Source organism: Cynocephalus volans, chromosome 1 (genome assembly GCF_027409185.1).
Source record: "Cynocephalus volans isolate mCynVol1 chromosome 1, mCynVol1.pri, whole genome shotgun sequence".
NCBI lineage: Eukaryota > Metazoa > Chordata > Mammalia > Dermoptera > Cynocephalidae > Cynocephalus > Cynocephalus volans.
Window position 1 is genome coordinate 133,404,505 of NC_084460.1, and position 16,003 is coordinate 133,420,507.

The 16,003-nt window shown below is 37.7% G+C and overlaps 1 protein-coding gene across 1 annotated transcript in view; it reads right to left on the reverse strand.

Moving 5' to 3' along the window:
* The window catches only part of NECTIN3 (nectin cell adhesion molecule 3), a 63,984-nt gene extending 48,218 nt beyond the window's left edge, over positions 1-15,766 (reverse strand). Inside the window, exon 1 of the mRNA XM_063108733.1 lies at positions 15,598-15,766. Coding sequence (XP_062964803.1) covers positions 15,598-15,766 — 169 coding nt within the window. The remainder of the gene's footprint in view (positions 1-15,597) is intronic.
* Positions 15,767-16,003: the final 237 nt, after the last annotated feature.

The window sequence follows — 16,003 nt, forward strand, 5'->3', positions numbered from 1 at the left end:
ATTCTAGATGTTTCATAGTAAAGGCAAAATAATAAAACTTCTAGGAGGAAAATTTTCATGATGGTTTGCTACAGAAAGATTTTGTAAATAAGACACAAAGAATTAATTGTAAAGAAAAAGATTAGTTTTGACTACATGGATAGATATTACAGAACTTCTGTTCATCAAAAGGCACCATTCATAGAGTGAAAGGGCCAGAGTGGGAGAAGATATTTGCAATACATATGACTAACAAAGAGTTCATACCTAGCATATAAAAACAAAAGACAACCCAACTGAATATAAAAAGAGAATGAACAAGTAGTTCACAAAAGAGGATATTAAAAAATGGCCTATAATCCTTAGATCTCAATCATCAGGGAAATATAAATTAAAATCACAATGTTATGCCATAACACACTGATCAGAACGGATAAAAAAAAAAGACCGGCCCATGACTCATGTGGGAGAGTGTGGTGCTGTTGGCACCAGGGCCGCGGGTTCGGATCCCTATAAAGGAATGGCCGGTTGGCCTGCTTGGGAGAGTGTGGTGCTGACAACACCAAGTCGGGGCGGTTAAGATCCCCTTACCAGTCATCTTTTAAAAAAAAAATACTAATATTACAAAGGACTGGTGAGAATGTAGAGCAACTAAAACTTCTTATACACTACTGGTGTGAGTATAAGTTATAAACCCTTTGGAAAGCTGTTTCGACAAAAACATGCATAATAAGAACTAGTAATTCTACCACCAAAAACAAGCACATAGTGGTACTGTTCACAAAAGTCTCAAAGTGAATACAACCCAACGGTCTGTCCAACATTAAAAGAACTGATAAATGAACAGTCATACAAGGGTAAAATACAATGTTAAAAAAGAACAAACTATTGCTACCTGCTACAACATGGGTGAATCTCACAATGTCAGCAATAAAGTATTACATAAAGCTCAAAAACAGGTAAAACTGATTTTTGGTGGTTTTGTGGTTATTTCTGAGATGAGGGAAGAATTTGTGATTGAGAAGAAGAGTGAGAGAGACTTCTGGAGTGCTAGTAATGTTTTATTTCTTGACCAGGGTGATCATTTCATGGTTATGCTCACTTTGTAATAGCTCCTCCAATTGTACACTTATGTATACTTCTCTGTACGTGTACGTGAATAAAAGTTTTAATATTTCATAAATCTGTCTCAAGTCTTGTTCAAACCAGCTCATACCTCACATCTTCAAAATATTTTGTTTATCTGGTACCTTGACTTGAGTCAAGCCTCAAATCTCACAGTTAACATAGTAAAAACAAAAATCATCACCTCTTTATTATGGGTTGAATTGTGTCCCCCCAAAAGACATGTTGAAGCCCTAAGCTCTAGTACCTGTAAATGTGACCTTATTTGGAAATAGTCACTACAGATGTAATTTGTAAATTAAGATGAGGTTATACTAGAAAAGGCTAGGTGCCCTTAATACAATACGACTATTGTCCTTATAAGAGGAAAACACCATGAAAGAGACACACAGAGAGAATGTCACATGATGACAGAGGCAGAGATTGTAGTGATGCAGCTGCAAACCAAGGAAGCCAAGGATTGATGGCTACTACCAGAAATTTGGAAGAGACAAGGAATGATTCTATTCAGTCTCAGAGGAAACATGGCACTGCTGACACCATGATTTCAGACTTCTAGGATCCAGAACTGTGAGAGAATAAATTGCTGCTGTCTTAAAGCCATCCAGTTTCTGGTGATTTATTATGGCAGGCCTAGGAAACTAATACGCCCTTCCCATGCAATATCTAATTCCTACCTCAACCTCTCATTCAGCAATATGTACACTATTCTCCCATCTGTCCAATACAAAAACTCCAAATTTACTGATTTTTCTCCACTTCTCATATTCTAGGATCATCAAGAGGTACTACCCTTTAATTATCTAGTTTCTAAATCCTTCCCTTCCATCTCTACCACTACCACCCTAATACAGGCCTTAATAAATCTACATCTAGACCACCTCACTTATGATAAATCAGTATTTCTTAAATTCTACTTTCCTTATATAATCTCTGTTCCCAAACTTTCAGACACCCTATCCCATCATATTCAAAAGGTACTCAGTAGCCTAACTATATTGTTTCCTTCAATACATAAATGCAAGGGAACTTCAAAAAGTTCATGGAAAAATGGAATTAAAAGATAAAAATAAAAAATACAAACTTGATTTCTCAACATAAGCTCCATCAAGTTCAAAATACTTTTATAAGCGAGAATAACAGCTAGTTGGTCCAACCCTAAAGAACTAAGGGTCTTGGGAATTTAATGTTAACATAGTCTTTTTGTATTATTAACTAAAAAAAAGGGGGGGTGCCCTTTAAAGATTTTTTTGATTAGAAAACAAAAATAAATAAATAAATAAGGTCAGAAGGAGCAAATCAGGCATCATAGGTAGATGTCTAATGATTTACTATCGAAACTCTTGCAAAACTGCCCTTGTTTGATGAGAGGAATAAGAAGGAGCACTGCTGTGGTGAATGACTCTCCAGTGAAGCCTTTCTAGGCGTTTTTCTGCTGAAGCTTTAACTTTCTAAGAACACTCTCATACAAACAGATGTGATCGTTCTTTGACCCTCCAGAAGACAACAAGCAAAATGCCCTGAGAATCCCAAAAAACTGCTGCCATGACCTCTACTCTAGACTGGTCCATTCTTGCTTTGACTGAACGACTTCCACCTCTTGGTACCCATGGGTTTGTGCTTTGTTTAGGATCATACTGGTAAAGCCATGTGTCATCTCCTGTTACAATTCTTTGAAGAAATGCTTCAGGATCTTGATCCCACTTGTTTAAAATTTCCATTGAAAGCTCTGCTCTTGTCTGCAGCTGACTGGGACATAAGAGTTTTGGTACCCGTCAAGCAGAAAGTTTACTCAAATGTAATTTTTCAGTTGGAATTGTGTAAGCTAAATCAATTGAGATGTCTATGGTGTTGGCTATTGTTTCTACTGTTAATCATTGGTCCTCTTCATCCAGGGCACAAACAAGATTTTTTTCCTCACAAATGGATGTGGATGGTCTGTCGCTGCCAGCTTCATCTTCAACACTGTCTCATCCTTTCTTAAAATGAGTTATCCATTTGTAAACTGATTTCTTTGGGACATTGTTCCCATACATGTTTTGTAAAACATCAGTGATCTCACCATTCTTCTACCCAAGCTTCACTATCAATTTGATGTTTGTTCTTGTTTCAATGTTGACAGAATTCATGTTGCTCTGATAGGGGCTCTATTCAAATTGATGTCTTACCCTTCTTAGTGCCTCAAACCAGATCCTGTTCAGACATGTTATAACAAATTAGTATGAATTTATTTTGGTTCAAAAAATTTTTGTAATCTATACATAGTTTTTTCATAATATGCAGTTTTCATGAACTTTTCGAAGACCCCATATACAAGTGGTTTCCAGGAACACATTTTATTCTTTAGTCTTTATTCTCTAGTCTTTCATAGTACCTACAATAATCTCCATTACACTTAGTGCTCAACTAAATATTAACAGCCATAAACATAAACTTATTACTACACCTCCACACCATCATTCACATTTACTAGTTCATGTTATGGCAACACATGCCTTCAATGCTCATTCATCAGTTTATTAATTCTTAGTTGATTTCTTATTCCATTTTCCCCCAAAGGTTCTGTCCTAAGTCTCAACATCAGCCCATATTCACTTATTCTCAAAATATAACACTTAAGTCACTAAAGATCAAAGCCTTTCTATAACTGCCTTCTTGTACTCCTAAAAGTATCTCTACATTTTCACCTATCATTTTCTTTTCCCTTTCTAACAGAAAGAAGTCTCTTATTTCTAAGATTAGCCTCTCCCATCTGTGTTTCTAATGTTTCTACTTATTTTTTGTTCCTGTACCCTGCCATATCAATATGTCTCTCTCACTCCCCTCCCAAAGACATGGAAGTCTCATTATAAAAACTGTATTAAAAAGAATATGCTTTACTTCAACTTTCTATAGTGGACACCTATGGACAATATATTTTCTTGGGCTATGGCAACAACATCATCCAGTTTGTAAGAGCAGCAATGCCAGTGTCAGAGACAAGGCTACAATATCCATTGTCTAAGCAGCAAGAAGTAATGACCTTGATACACTGCTCTTCAACATTATCTTGGCTGTAGTTCTGAATATAGTTCTACTTGCCTAGCCTCTTTTGGTTCTTGATTTCCATACTTGAACCACTCCGTATGCTTCAATAAAATTTCTTTTAACCAGAGTTAAGTTTCTGAAGTTTATTAACCAAGATCCTTGACTGACAACTTAGCTCGAGCTCCTGTAACAAAATAGCATTGGCTGCGTAGCCTAAACAGACATTTATTTCTTGCAGTTCTGGAAGCTGAAAATCTGAGATGAAGGTGCCAGCATAGTTGGGTTCTTGGTGAGGACCCTCTTCCTGGCTTGCATATGGCTGCTTTCTTGCTGTATCCACACATGGCACAGAGAAGTAGCTCTGGTATTTCTTCCTCTTCTTATAAGGGCATTAATCCCATAATGGAACTTTACCCTCCTGACCTCATCTAAATCTAATTATCTTCCAAAGGCTCCACCTCCTAATAACATCACGTTGAGCTTCAACATATGAACTTTGGGCAGGTGGGTAGAGGGGACTCAGTCCATAACAACTGATATATTCTTCCTCTTAACATTACTCTTTCTCTTTCCCATCTTTGCCAAGAGTAATTTCTACCTTACTACTTCCTCACTAACCCCTTATTTGTTAATCCCTTGAAATCTGACTTTTTTCCCCCTACCTACTTCTACTAAATTACTAAGGGTCACCAATGTCTTCCTCCTAACTACTAAATAAATGTATTTATCTAGTTACCAAGTAAGATTTTTTTCCCATATTAATTATTTATCTCCTCCCTTCCTCCCACTGACAGCTAATCTGATCAAAATACCTCAATCATAAAAATTTTCCCAGCCCCCCCTTTTCTTCCCTCCTTTTCCTTTCCCTCCCTCTCTCCCCTCACTGCAGTCCTCTATTTCTAACAGCTCATCCAATCCAAATACCTCAATCCTAATAATTCCCAATTTCACATCATACCCCCAACTTCTCATAACAAATTTCCAACTACAGCTCAAAAATATGCCCCAGAGCCACCACAACTAAAATGCCCACAAAAAAATCACCAGATTGATTAATCAATCCTTTCACCATCCTTTCCTAATCATTCAAGGGAAAAATCCATGTCAGTTCATATCTAACTCCTCCTTCCTCATCCACAATGGTAACTAAAGAGTGTAATCTGCTTCTCAGATCCCATTCCTCCTTTCAACTCCCTCTGCCAAACTGCCCTTTACCTCTGTAATCCTCTCTTCCCATGGAACACTGCAATGGTTTTCCCTTTTTCCTGTCTCATACCTCCAATATATCTTTCACACTGCTGCCAGAGCTATACAATATTCTCAAATCAGACTCAATAGCTACCTGCCTTCAAACGGTCCTCACCACCTACCATACAGAGTCTAATCTCCTCAACAAAGTATTTAAAAATCCATGCCTTCCCTCTATAAAACTCATGCTTGAACCACATAGGAATACTAATTCCTTCTATAGAATCCTGAATCCAGTGGTCTTTCCAACTTGGAATGCCCTCTTTTTCTCTGACCTTCCCTTGCAAATGGAAATCTAAACTCAAGTTCAAGATTCACCTAGAAAATTCAGTCCTCTTTAAGTCTTCCTCCATCTCCAGTTAAACTGCCCCGTCCTTCTATAATCCCAACATTTTGTTTATATTTCTAACAAAAGATAGTTTATTTTCCCTTGCATTATTGTTAGTTGTATTTGTAGAGCACTTTATTGCATTTTATTTTCACAGAAATTTTGTGAAGGAAGTATTGTTTAGCCAATTTTACACGGGATGAAACAGGAAGAGAAGTACACACACACAGAGATCTTCTAACTCCAAATCTCCTGACAATTAAATTTTACATGTCTTAAGGGTAAAGACTGCAAGCAGCCTAGCAGAGTCTTTTGTGTATAACAGATACTTTGTGTTTTCAATAAATATTCTCTTCCTTGTTTGAAATAACCCTGTTTTACCTGTCTGAACTCTATCCATCCAGACAGCTCAAAAGTTTCCTTGTTTTCCTTGACTCTTCCAGGCTCACTGATCTTTTTAAAAATTATATCATACTACTTGGTATGTTGCTACAAATACCTACATATGAGGGTACTTCAAAAAGCTCGTGAAAGATTTGTATTATCTTTTAATTATATTTTTCCACAAACTTTTTGAAGTACCCTCATATATAAATATTCTAGCATGTCATTAGTTTTACAATGGGTTTATATGTTTGACAGTAGTACCATTCCTTATTCCATCAAGGTATCCTCTACACTACATAGCATACAGTTGGTGCTCTACCACCTATTTCCTAATTGATGCTCAGTAGTCTCCAATCTATTCCCTGCTCCAATTTCTAAGTCCTTCATGTTTTGCATAACAGATATAGATCAACTATTGCAACTAACTAAATTTTAACATATTTTAACAGTAAATATTACTCAATCCATTCCTGAAATTTAAAGCTCACAGGTCAAGGAAGTATCCTAATCATTTGATCGGAGAAAAACCTACAGTGACTATTTTAGATGACTGTAGAGGGCAGCAAAGCAACAGTAGTATATTCAAAGAAAAACATGTATTTTTCTTAGGGAGGTTTAGATTTTTTTTTTTTCCATATTTTAACAGATGCTGCTAGGATTAAAGCATTTTGAGGACAAGAGATTTGGGGGATACTGTACACAAATTTCACCAGCTACTTATATATTTAAACATTTTCACTATCAACTATGAATATAATGAAAACGTATCAATTCTTAGATCTTTCTGTATACATAAGGAAAATAAACTTGATAAACAATGCATGGTTTCAAAACAGCCACTATAATTGCTGACATCTTTAAGAATCTAAAAGTTGAAAATGTTTTATCATTTAAAAAGCATAAAGATAACCTATTTTTATTTCCTAATTTTATTTTCTTAGGTATAGAAAAGAATGTCAATAGTCTAACTAGACAGTCTTATTTCCTGCTAAGAAAGACGTCCTCATTAGTATTACTAATTCTAGCCTTGATATGCCTTTTTTTTTTTTAACTCAAAATCAGTCAGCCAACTGTAGGGTCTATACCTTCTTTAAAAAAAAAAAAATGATTCTTTTAATAATGTACTATTATACAACAAACAGAAGGCAATAACTTGAAAAAGAATAAGTTCTTTACTGTTATTTCAATATTAAAGTTCATTCTGTTTTTAATAGGAAATAGGCAGACAAACAGCATCAAGATATACAGTACTTATAATATTATAGTATTTATAATCTCAGAATAGCTTATAGGAATGAGGAAGCTACTATAAAAGTTAATATTGAATACAACAGCATTATTTGCAGATGTTTCTTGAGGTTTGTGTTGGTGGTAATTTTCTACCTCCTTCAAATTTAACAAGCAGAAATGTACAATTTTAGAGTGGCTGCTATAAGCAATTAACATAAGCCAACATGATTTAGTGAAAAATGCTGCTATGTTGTTCTAGTCCCATGCCCTTAACAAAGAAGGATAGAACTGATAGCTATGTTCTTTCTCCCACTTCATTATCTTCAAAAACATTCAATGAAAGAAACTAAAAAGCATTTTTAAATTTTGCATTTAAAATAAAGGAGCTAGGGTATTTCTAAGCAAGTTTAAAAACTAAGCAGTTTATTGTCTTGACTTATACCCTTAAATGATTACTTCTAATCTAAATCAATTTAGTAAAGAGTTGGGGTCCATAACAAGGGAAATCTGTAAAATAAATCTTAACCTAGCCTGCAGTAACTACAAGCATACTTCAAAAGTTCATGGAAAAACGGAATTAAAAGATAATATAAATCTTTCCACGGACTTTTTTGAAGTGCCCTCATATGACTAAACTAGAAATCTTATTAATAATCTTCAAAGACTATTGTCTCATAGATATTTTAGTAATGGCAATCATGTCTGTCATGAGTAACTCCTAGAGTTAATATATGAAACTGATCTTACCGCAATTTACCAATAATAACATTTCATTAAAGTCTTAGTTTTTCTTCTGAATTGAAGCAATTAGAAGAGTCTACCATATTCTTAATTATATACAATATTCTCAAATGCTGAGTTGGAGCCCAGGCTCTGTGCACCTATTCTTATATTTGCCCCTTGGTTTTTTCATGTCCTTCCCAATAGGAGCACTGGCATAGTTTTCTTACAAACTAGCTATCTTAAATTTACCCACTTTATTCCGAAAACAGTCTCAGCATGAGATGTGTCATATCTAAAGTAAGATATGTTCCACAGAGGCTGTTTAAGCTACATACATCCTAGGGCAAATAATACACAGCTGATTTTGTACAACTCAAATCCAAAATACTAAGGCAACGGGGAAAAAGACAGACAACTAAAAAGAGCAAAAAAAAATATATAAAAAGAAAAACCAGTGCAGAACTATCTCATCAAGTAACATCTTTAAACCTATATTTTCTAGTTTAGAATTCGAATTTAAAATATAAATTCCTTCCAAGATAAAAATAGTAAGAGTACAAATCTCTCTAAGGATTTATCTCCCATAGTGCAGTCCGCACAACATAACATCTGCAACATGAGAATAGGTATTACAATAAAAAGGATTTGTTTAATTAATTTGTAAAACAGAATATTTTACTGAAGAATTCCTCAGACCATTAATAAACTAATGTACATTTTAACTTTCCATGAAGAGTGTATGGTTATTTTTTCCCACACCCAAATGTATTCAACCATGGTACTTTCTTCCAAAAACCTATCTTCTGAAACTAGTGTTCCATGAAAACATTGACAAACTTTGTTCTAAAACTAAAAGCATGAAAAAATGAACAGAATGTGCATGCTCACTGTTCACAAGAAGTGTTGAAGGAAGCCTTCATGAAGAAAGTAAATTTCAAAATTTCGAGTACTCCAAAATTTCACTAGGTAGGAAGGAAGATAAATGTCATTCTGGGACTTATGAATAAGGACTGGAGAAGGGTATAATCTATACTTCAGAGACAATGAATAGTTTTTAGACTTCACAGGCCAAAATGGTAGCCAACAGCCACACCACACTTATCTTAGTGCATTAAATGTGCCTAGTCCAAACTGAAAATATCTATAAGTGTAAAATATCCACGAGATTCCAAAGACTTACTATGAAAGAAAATTTTTATTCTCCATTTTTACTATGAACTGCATGCTGAAATAATATTTTGGTTACACTGTGCTAAATAAACTATATTATTAAGATTAAATTCACCTGTTCCTTTTTTACTTTTTTAACATGGCATCAAAAAAACTTAAAATTATGTGACTGACATTATATTTCTATTGAACAGTGCTGGCTTAAACTAAACTGGATTTTGCTGTTAAACTCTTGAAATAAAGCCTACTACATGCCAAGCACCTGGGGATATAAATAGTCAACAAAAGGGTAGAGTATATTTCTTTCAAACATTGGTCAGATCTGGTCAAACCATAAACAAAAATGCTGTAACGAATATTACTAGGGCCTTTAAGATTTATGCAAAATCTAATCTGCCTGTGCTCTATAAATGAAACAACAAAGCCTGGATGACAACACATCTGTTTACAACATGGTTTACTGAATATTTTAAGCCTACTTGAGACCTACTGCTCAGAAAAAAAGATTGCTTTCAAAATATTACTGCTCAGTGACGAGGCACCTTGTCACCAAAGAGCTCTGATGGAGATGTACAAGATGTTGTTTTCATGCCTGCTAACACAACATCCATTCTGCAAGCCCAAGGATCAAGGAGTAATTTTGAATTTCAAAGTCTTATTATTTAAGAAATACATTCCATAGCTGACATAGATAGTGATTCTTCTGATGGGTCTGGGCAAAGTAAATTGAAAACCTTCTGGAAAGGACTCACAGTGTTAAATGCCATTAACAACATTCATGATTCATTGGAGGAGGTCAAAATATCAACACTAACAGGAGTTTGAAAGAAGTTGACTCCAACCCTCATGGATGACTTTGAGGGGTTCAAGACTTATGTGGAAGAAGTAAATACAGATGTGGTGGAAACAGCAAAAGAACTAAAATTGTAAAGAGAGCCTAAAAATGTGACTGAATTGCTACTATCTCATGATAAACTTTGAACAAATGACAAGGTGCTTCTCATGGATGAGTAAAGAAAGGGGTTTCTTGAGATGGAATCTACTCCTGGTGAAGATGATGTGAACATTGCTGAAATGACAACAAAGGATTTAGAATATTACATAAACTAAGTTGCTGAAGCAGCAGCAGAGTCTGAAAGATTGACTCCAATTTTGAAAGAAGTTCTACTGTGGGTAAAATACTATCAAAGAGCATTGCATGCTACAGACACGTCTTTCGTGAAAGGAAGAATCAATTGATGTGGTCAATGCTGTCTTATTTTAAGAAACTTGCACAGCTACCCTAACCTTCAGCAACCACCACCATGGTAAGTAAGCAGCCATCGACATCGAGCCAAGATTACACCACCAACAAAAAGAAACAATTCGCTGAAGGCTCAGATGATTGTTAGCATTTTTTTTAGCAGAAAAGTATTTTTAATTAAGGTATGTACATTTGCTTTTTTAGGCATAATGCTATAGCACATTTAAGAGATTAAACAGTATAGTGTAGACGTAACTTTTACGTGTACTCAGACACCAAAAAATTCATGTGACTCACTCTATTGCCATATTTGCTTTACTGCATTGGTCTCGGATCAAACCTGCAATTTCTCTGAGGCATGGCTGTATAGTACCTGCAATATGGCTATATCTAGACTCACAGGAGGCAACTCTCACTAAAATTTTAAATTGATGTCCTACATTATAGTAAGTGAGCCACTTAGAAAAAAACTTGAAGCCCACCCTTGATAAAAGTTTGCAGCAAACTTTAAATAAATGATTAAACTATACCAAAGCCTATTACAAAAATAAAAATCATAAGTTTTATGAAATTTATTGAAGGATAAAGGTTCAAGAATTTAAAGACAAAAAATTTAAACAAAAAGATATAAGGTAATCAAAAGTATGACAGACTAATGGTACTCAGATTTTTAGATAAGAGTGTTTGGCACACAAAATCATCTTTAATACTCCATTATGGACTTAAGGGTTATTTGATTTTATCCTGTATTTATATGCTAACAGTAATTATAAATTAAATATGTCTCATCTTTTGCAACCCATATAGTGCTCTATAGACATTCTGAACTTTTCATTCTATTAAATGAAGACTTTTATGAAGACTTTAATAAATTACAGAATATGCTATAACAATATACTATTTACCCACTAATTTTTAATGGGTAAATTACAAAATGTCAGACTACTACTTTTAAAAAAAAAAAAGGATATTACAGCCAGCTTCTCTGATAACTTTCAAATATCTGGCAATAACCCACAAATTTTATTCCTTAACTATACAGATATAAAACATACACCAGAATTGCTGAGTCACTAAATTATAAATATATGTGAAAGTGACATAAACAAGGTAAGACAGTTAAATATATAACATACACACACATATGTATAACTGCTTTACTTTTCCAATTCCTATTTCTGATGCTGCAGCTAACTGCAAGAAAGGAAGATCTGGTCTTTTTTGCTTGCTTCTAAATTTGGTTCACTTTCCAATAATATCTGTTTAGGATGTATAAAGACTAATATAGGCAGAATATACTGTAGGCCCCAACCTAATACTATCGGTAATGACCACTGATTTGGCTATACCCTCAGTACAAAGATGTAAAATGCAAATACAAGTCAAGTAACTTGAAAACTCAATTATTCAGGACATCAGAGTAGAATTTAAGAATCACTGGTATCAGGCTGGTTGGTTTAAGCTGTGGAATATAATAAATGCTAACATGAGTGTTACTGTATTCCAGGCACTCCACTAAATGTTTTACTTTATTCTTTCATATAATTCTCCCAAGAACTCAATCAGCAAGGTAATATCCTTTTTTAAAAAGATGAATGAGAAACATTAAATTTCCAAGGTTAAATAACCTGCCAATGATTCACAGCTAGTAAGTGCATTCTTTTTTCAGAATCAAACTGCCCCTTTAGTAACTAAACCATAAACTGCCCAAGGAAAGAGGAGGAGAGCGGGGGAGAGCAGGGGAGAGCGGGGGTGAGGGGGGAGAGGGGGAAGAGGGTGGGAGAGGGGGAGAGGGTGGGGAGAGGGGGAGAGAGGGGGGAGAGGGGGAGAGAGGGGGAGAGAGGGGGGGAGAGGGGGAGAGGGAGGGAGAGAGGGGGGAGAGGGGGGAGAGGGGGGAGAGGGGGGAGAGGGAGGGAGAAAGGGGGAGAGGGAGGGAGGGGGAGGGAGAGGGGGAGAGAGGGGAGATCTTGTACCACTACCACAATGTCTAATCTGAAAAAAGATCTGACTCAAACGATTGCTAAAAAGTGATTTTTTTTTTTTCTCATTTCACACTCATATGTCTTCACCTAATGAGTTAGGTATCCCTCTTCTGGGCAACCTTACAGTACCTCATGCATATCTCTACCATAAACACCAAAGTGTCTGATAATCATCTGTTTCCTTTATGTCTGTTACAAAGCTATAAGCATCTTGAAGCCAGGACTGTCTTATTCATGTGTTATGTCCCCAAGTGCCCATCAATTACATAGAAAGTACTTAAAGTGCTAAAGGTCCCATATCATACTAGATCATCTTTTCTATCATCTTCTAAATATCTATCTTAAGATAAAGTTTTGTTGAAAATGAAAAGAGTTATAGAATCCCAGAGTCAAATGGGACCATACAAAGGTCAAATAGTCTATCCTCTCATTCGTCAATACCATATGTGTACTAATATTCTCTATGTCCCAAGAAAAATGTAAGAAGGAAAAGTGAGATATATCTGATCATCCATTAATTGATTATTGCCATCATAAAGAAACATGGAATTTCAGAATTAAGAAAATGAGGCTTATAAAGTCAGACACTGTGGTAAACTTAGTTCCCTTCACCTTTATACCTAAGAATAAAAAACAAACAAAAAACTGGCAGTTTGACAACCTGTAAAATTCTAATTTTAAAATTTCAGTTCTTCAAATAAGATAATGTACACCCCCAAAACAAAGAGCAAATCTGCTATAAAATTTTTTTTATAGCTTTCAGCATATCAGGTCTACCAGTTGTGAGAGATATTTTTAACACTCAAAATAACATGACAAAGTTAAGCAAAGTTAAGGCCACGCTGAATGTAAGCAACATATAAAAAATAGCAGCAAAAAGAAAAAAATCTGTATGGGATAAAACAAGTAAAGCCTATTGATGAACAAATCATCAGAAAAAGTCATCTTTTTAAAGCCTAAAAATCCTGTCAACTCTAAAACTGGCCCTACTCAGTCAAACATATGTACATGCCAAACTTTGTCATGAATATCAGTACTACTAACATTAGTTGTTAGATCAACAAACAGCTTACATGAAGAAAATTCTGTTTCCATACTTACAAAGCATCCATAAGTCACAACTGTGCCCTTTTCAAAGACTGAATTCTAAAACAAAGGCTGATGGAAAAAAACTTGTCATGAGGGTGCACAAATTAGGGTGTTATAACACTATAAGCCAAAAAAGGAAGCTCTTTAAATGAGCAGTGCACAAAACTACTGTCTGTCTCTACAGCTACAAGCAGAGTTGGCTTTAAAATCTTCAGTTTATACCTTCTCTAAATCAGTCCATTTGCCTACAATGCTTAGTTTTTAGGCTCTAAAATATCAAGTCCCTCCAATAGCACATTACTAAAAAGATTTTTTTAAAACGTTTCTTCTTCCATGTGAAAACCAACGTGTGCCTTCAAAAAGTAATCAACAGTTCATTTTCACAACCACTGTTAAATTATTATGCAAATTTTATCTCTTGTATCAGGTGTACACACTACCTAGCTTCAGTATTCCATAGAGCTTTACCTAAGTAGATCTGCCTCTATAGAGGTACAAATATTCTCAGTCCTTAATATAAATTAAGTCGGGATAGGTTTAAGTCCCCTCCAACTATTTCCTCACCCAATTGTAAGCAGCAGCCACAATCCTCCTTAACGGAAATGAATAGTACACAAATTCAATCTAGAATCTTGCATCAATTTAAAGAGGTCATATTATTAAGAACTGTGTCTTAGAACCAAACATCTGGGGAGTGGGGATACAGAAACAGTGCACATTAGATAACACGCCATTTGTCACACTATATTCTGTGTAAATCTGAAACTTTCACTACAGTGTAGAAATGTGGTGGTGAATTCTCAGCCTATAAGAGGCATTCATTCTCATCATGAAAACTTTGCCTCGCTCACAACCAACTACCCTTGACTCACCTACACATTTAACGGGATTCTTTTCTTCTAAATCACATTATCCAAGAAATGTGCACACATCTCTCCTTTTAATAAATACAAGTAAAACTTCAGTTTAAAATTTCATGAAACAAAGAACCAATCTTTGAGCAACCATAAGTTTTGCTCTTCCACCTTGCTCACCAAGAGCCCTCGAATGAATAACGCCCCACGGTGTCTTGATACTACTAAAGACATTTAGAGCTAATCTCCAAAGACTGGTGGCCTTATTTTCTCACATCACCGCCTTCCATTAACTATTACTTACGTCGATTTCTCCTGCACGAAAGGCAGACTTCCCCTGCTCCCCTCCCCCACAAGTAGGTTTCTAGTCTCGATACCTGGGAAACAGAACTTACAAAGAGACTAGTTCCCAAATGTGTGTGACAGGAAAACTGTAACATAACACGGGGAAGGAAGAGATGGGGAAGTGGCGTGGCGCTGCTTTGATTTGAACAGTCGGGGCACAATAGATTCAATCAAGCATTTAACACGTAAATCTAGGTCCTGGGGACAAACAGGGATTGCTAAAATAAGCATGGACGGTGTGAGAGACGTCCCCCAAACTGGAAGGCAGCAGGAGGCTCAATCCAAAGAGACCCAGAGGTTGCCAGGGCAGAACGGGGTCGGAGGACCAAAGAAAACTGACTGTAGGGGATGCTACGGAGGGGTGGGCTAAAATGGTGCCTTAGCCTGGGTGGCAGGCGATGAGGAGCGGACCCGAAGGCTTGGTTCCGTCGGCTTCTGGTCCCTAGGGTTTCTGGGCTTACAAGTTTCAACAGGAAAAAAGGAAGCGACAAACGTGCATCCCGGCATCTTAACCCCGGCCCAGAAAAGTCTGCGATCTCGGCTTCCTCCGCGGAAGAGCGAGGAAGTAACGGTCCCAGGAGCAAATCCGGAGGAGCCCCGCACACGAAGCGCCACTGGAGACCCCCGGCCATCTGCGCGGCTACCCGCGCGGACGCGGGGGAGGAGAGCGGGCGGCCGCCGCGGCGGCCCGGCCCTTCAGCGGCCTCGCCCCGGGCGCGGCGAAAAGTTTCCAGCCAAAGTCCACGGTACCCGCTCGCGCAGCCAACCGCCCAGCATAACCGCCTGGTCACTCCGGACAGCGGCCCGCGCGTTCACGGCCACCGTCGAGCCTCCTTCAGCCCGCGCCGGCCGCCGAGGTTCACCTACCACAGAGCCGGGAGAAGAGCAGCAACGGGAAGAGCAGCAGCAGCAGCGGCGGCGGCGGCGGCGGCGGCGGGGGCGGCAGCAGGAGCCCGGCCCCAGGGGGAGAAGTGGAATAAAGTTGTGCTTTGCCGCCTCCAGGACACGGTGGGGCCAGGCCCGGGGTCCGCGCCATCCCCCACCCTCCCCCCGGCCCGCTCACCCGCCCGCCCCCCCGACTCCCCCGGCCCCGGCGTCTCAGTCTCTGGGCGGCGGCGGCGAAACGGCCGGCGCGCGCGTACCCAACTCCTAGCTCTAGCGCCGTCGCCGCCGGCTGACACTGAGCCGAGTGCTCGCGGCTGCCTAGACTCAGCCGTAGCCGACGCCGAGCCTGAAGTGGGAGCCGCCCGCCACCGCCGCCACTCCCCTCCCC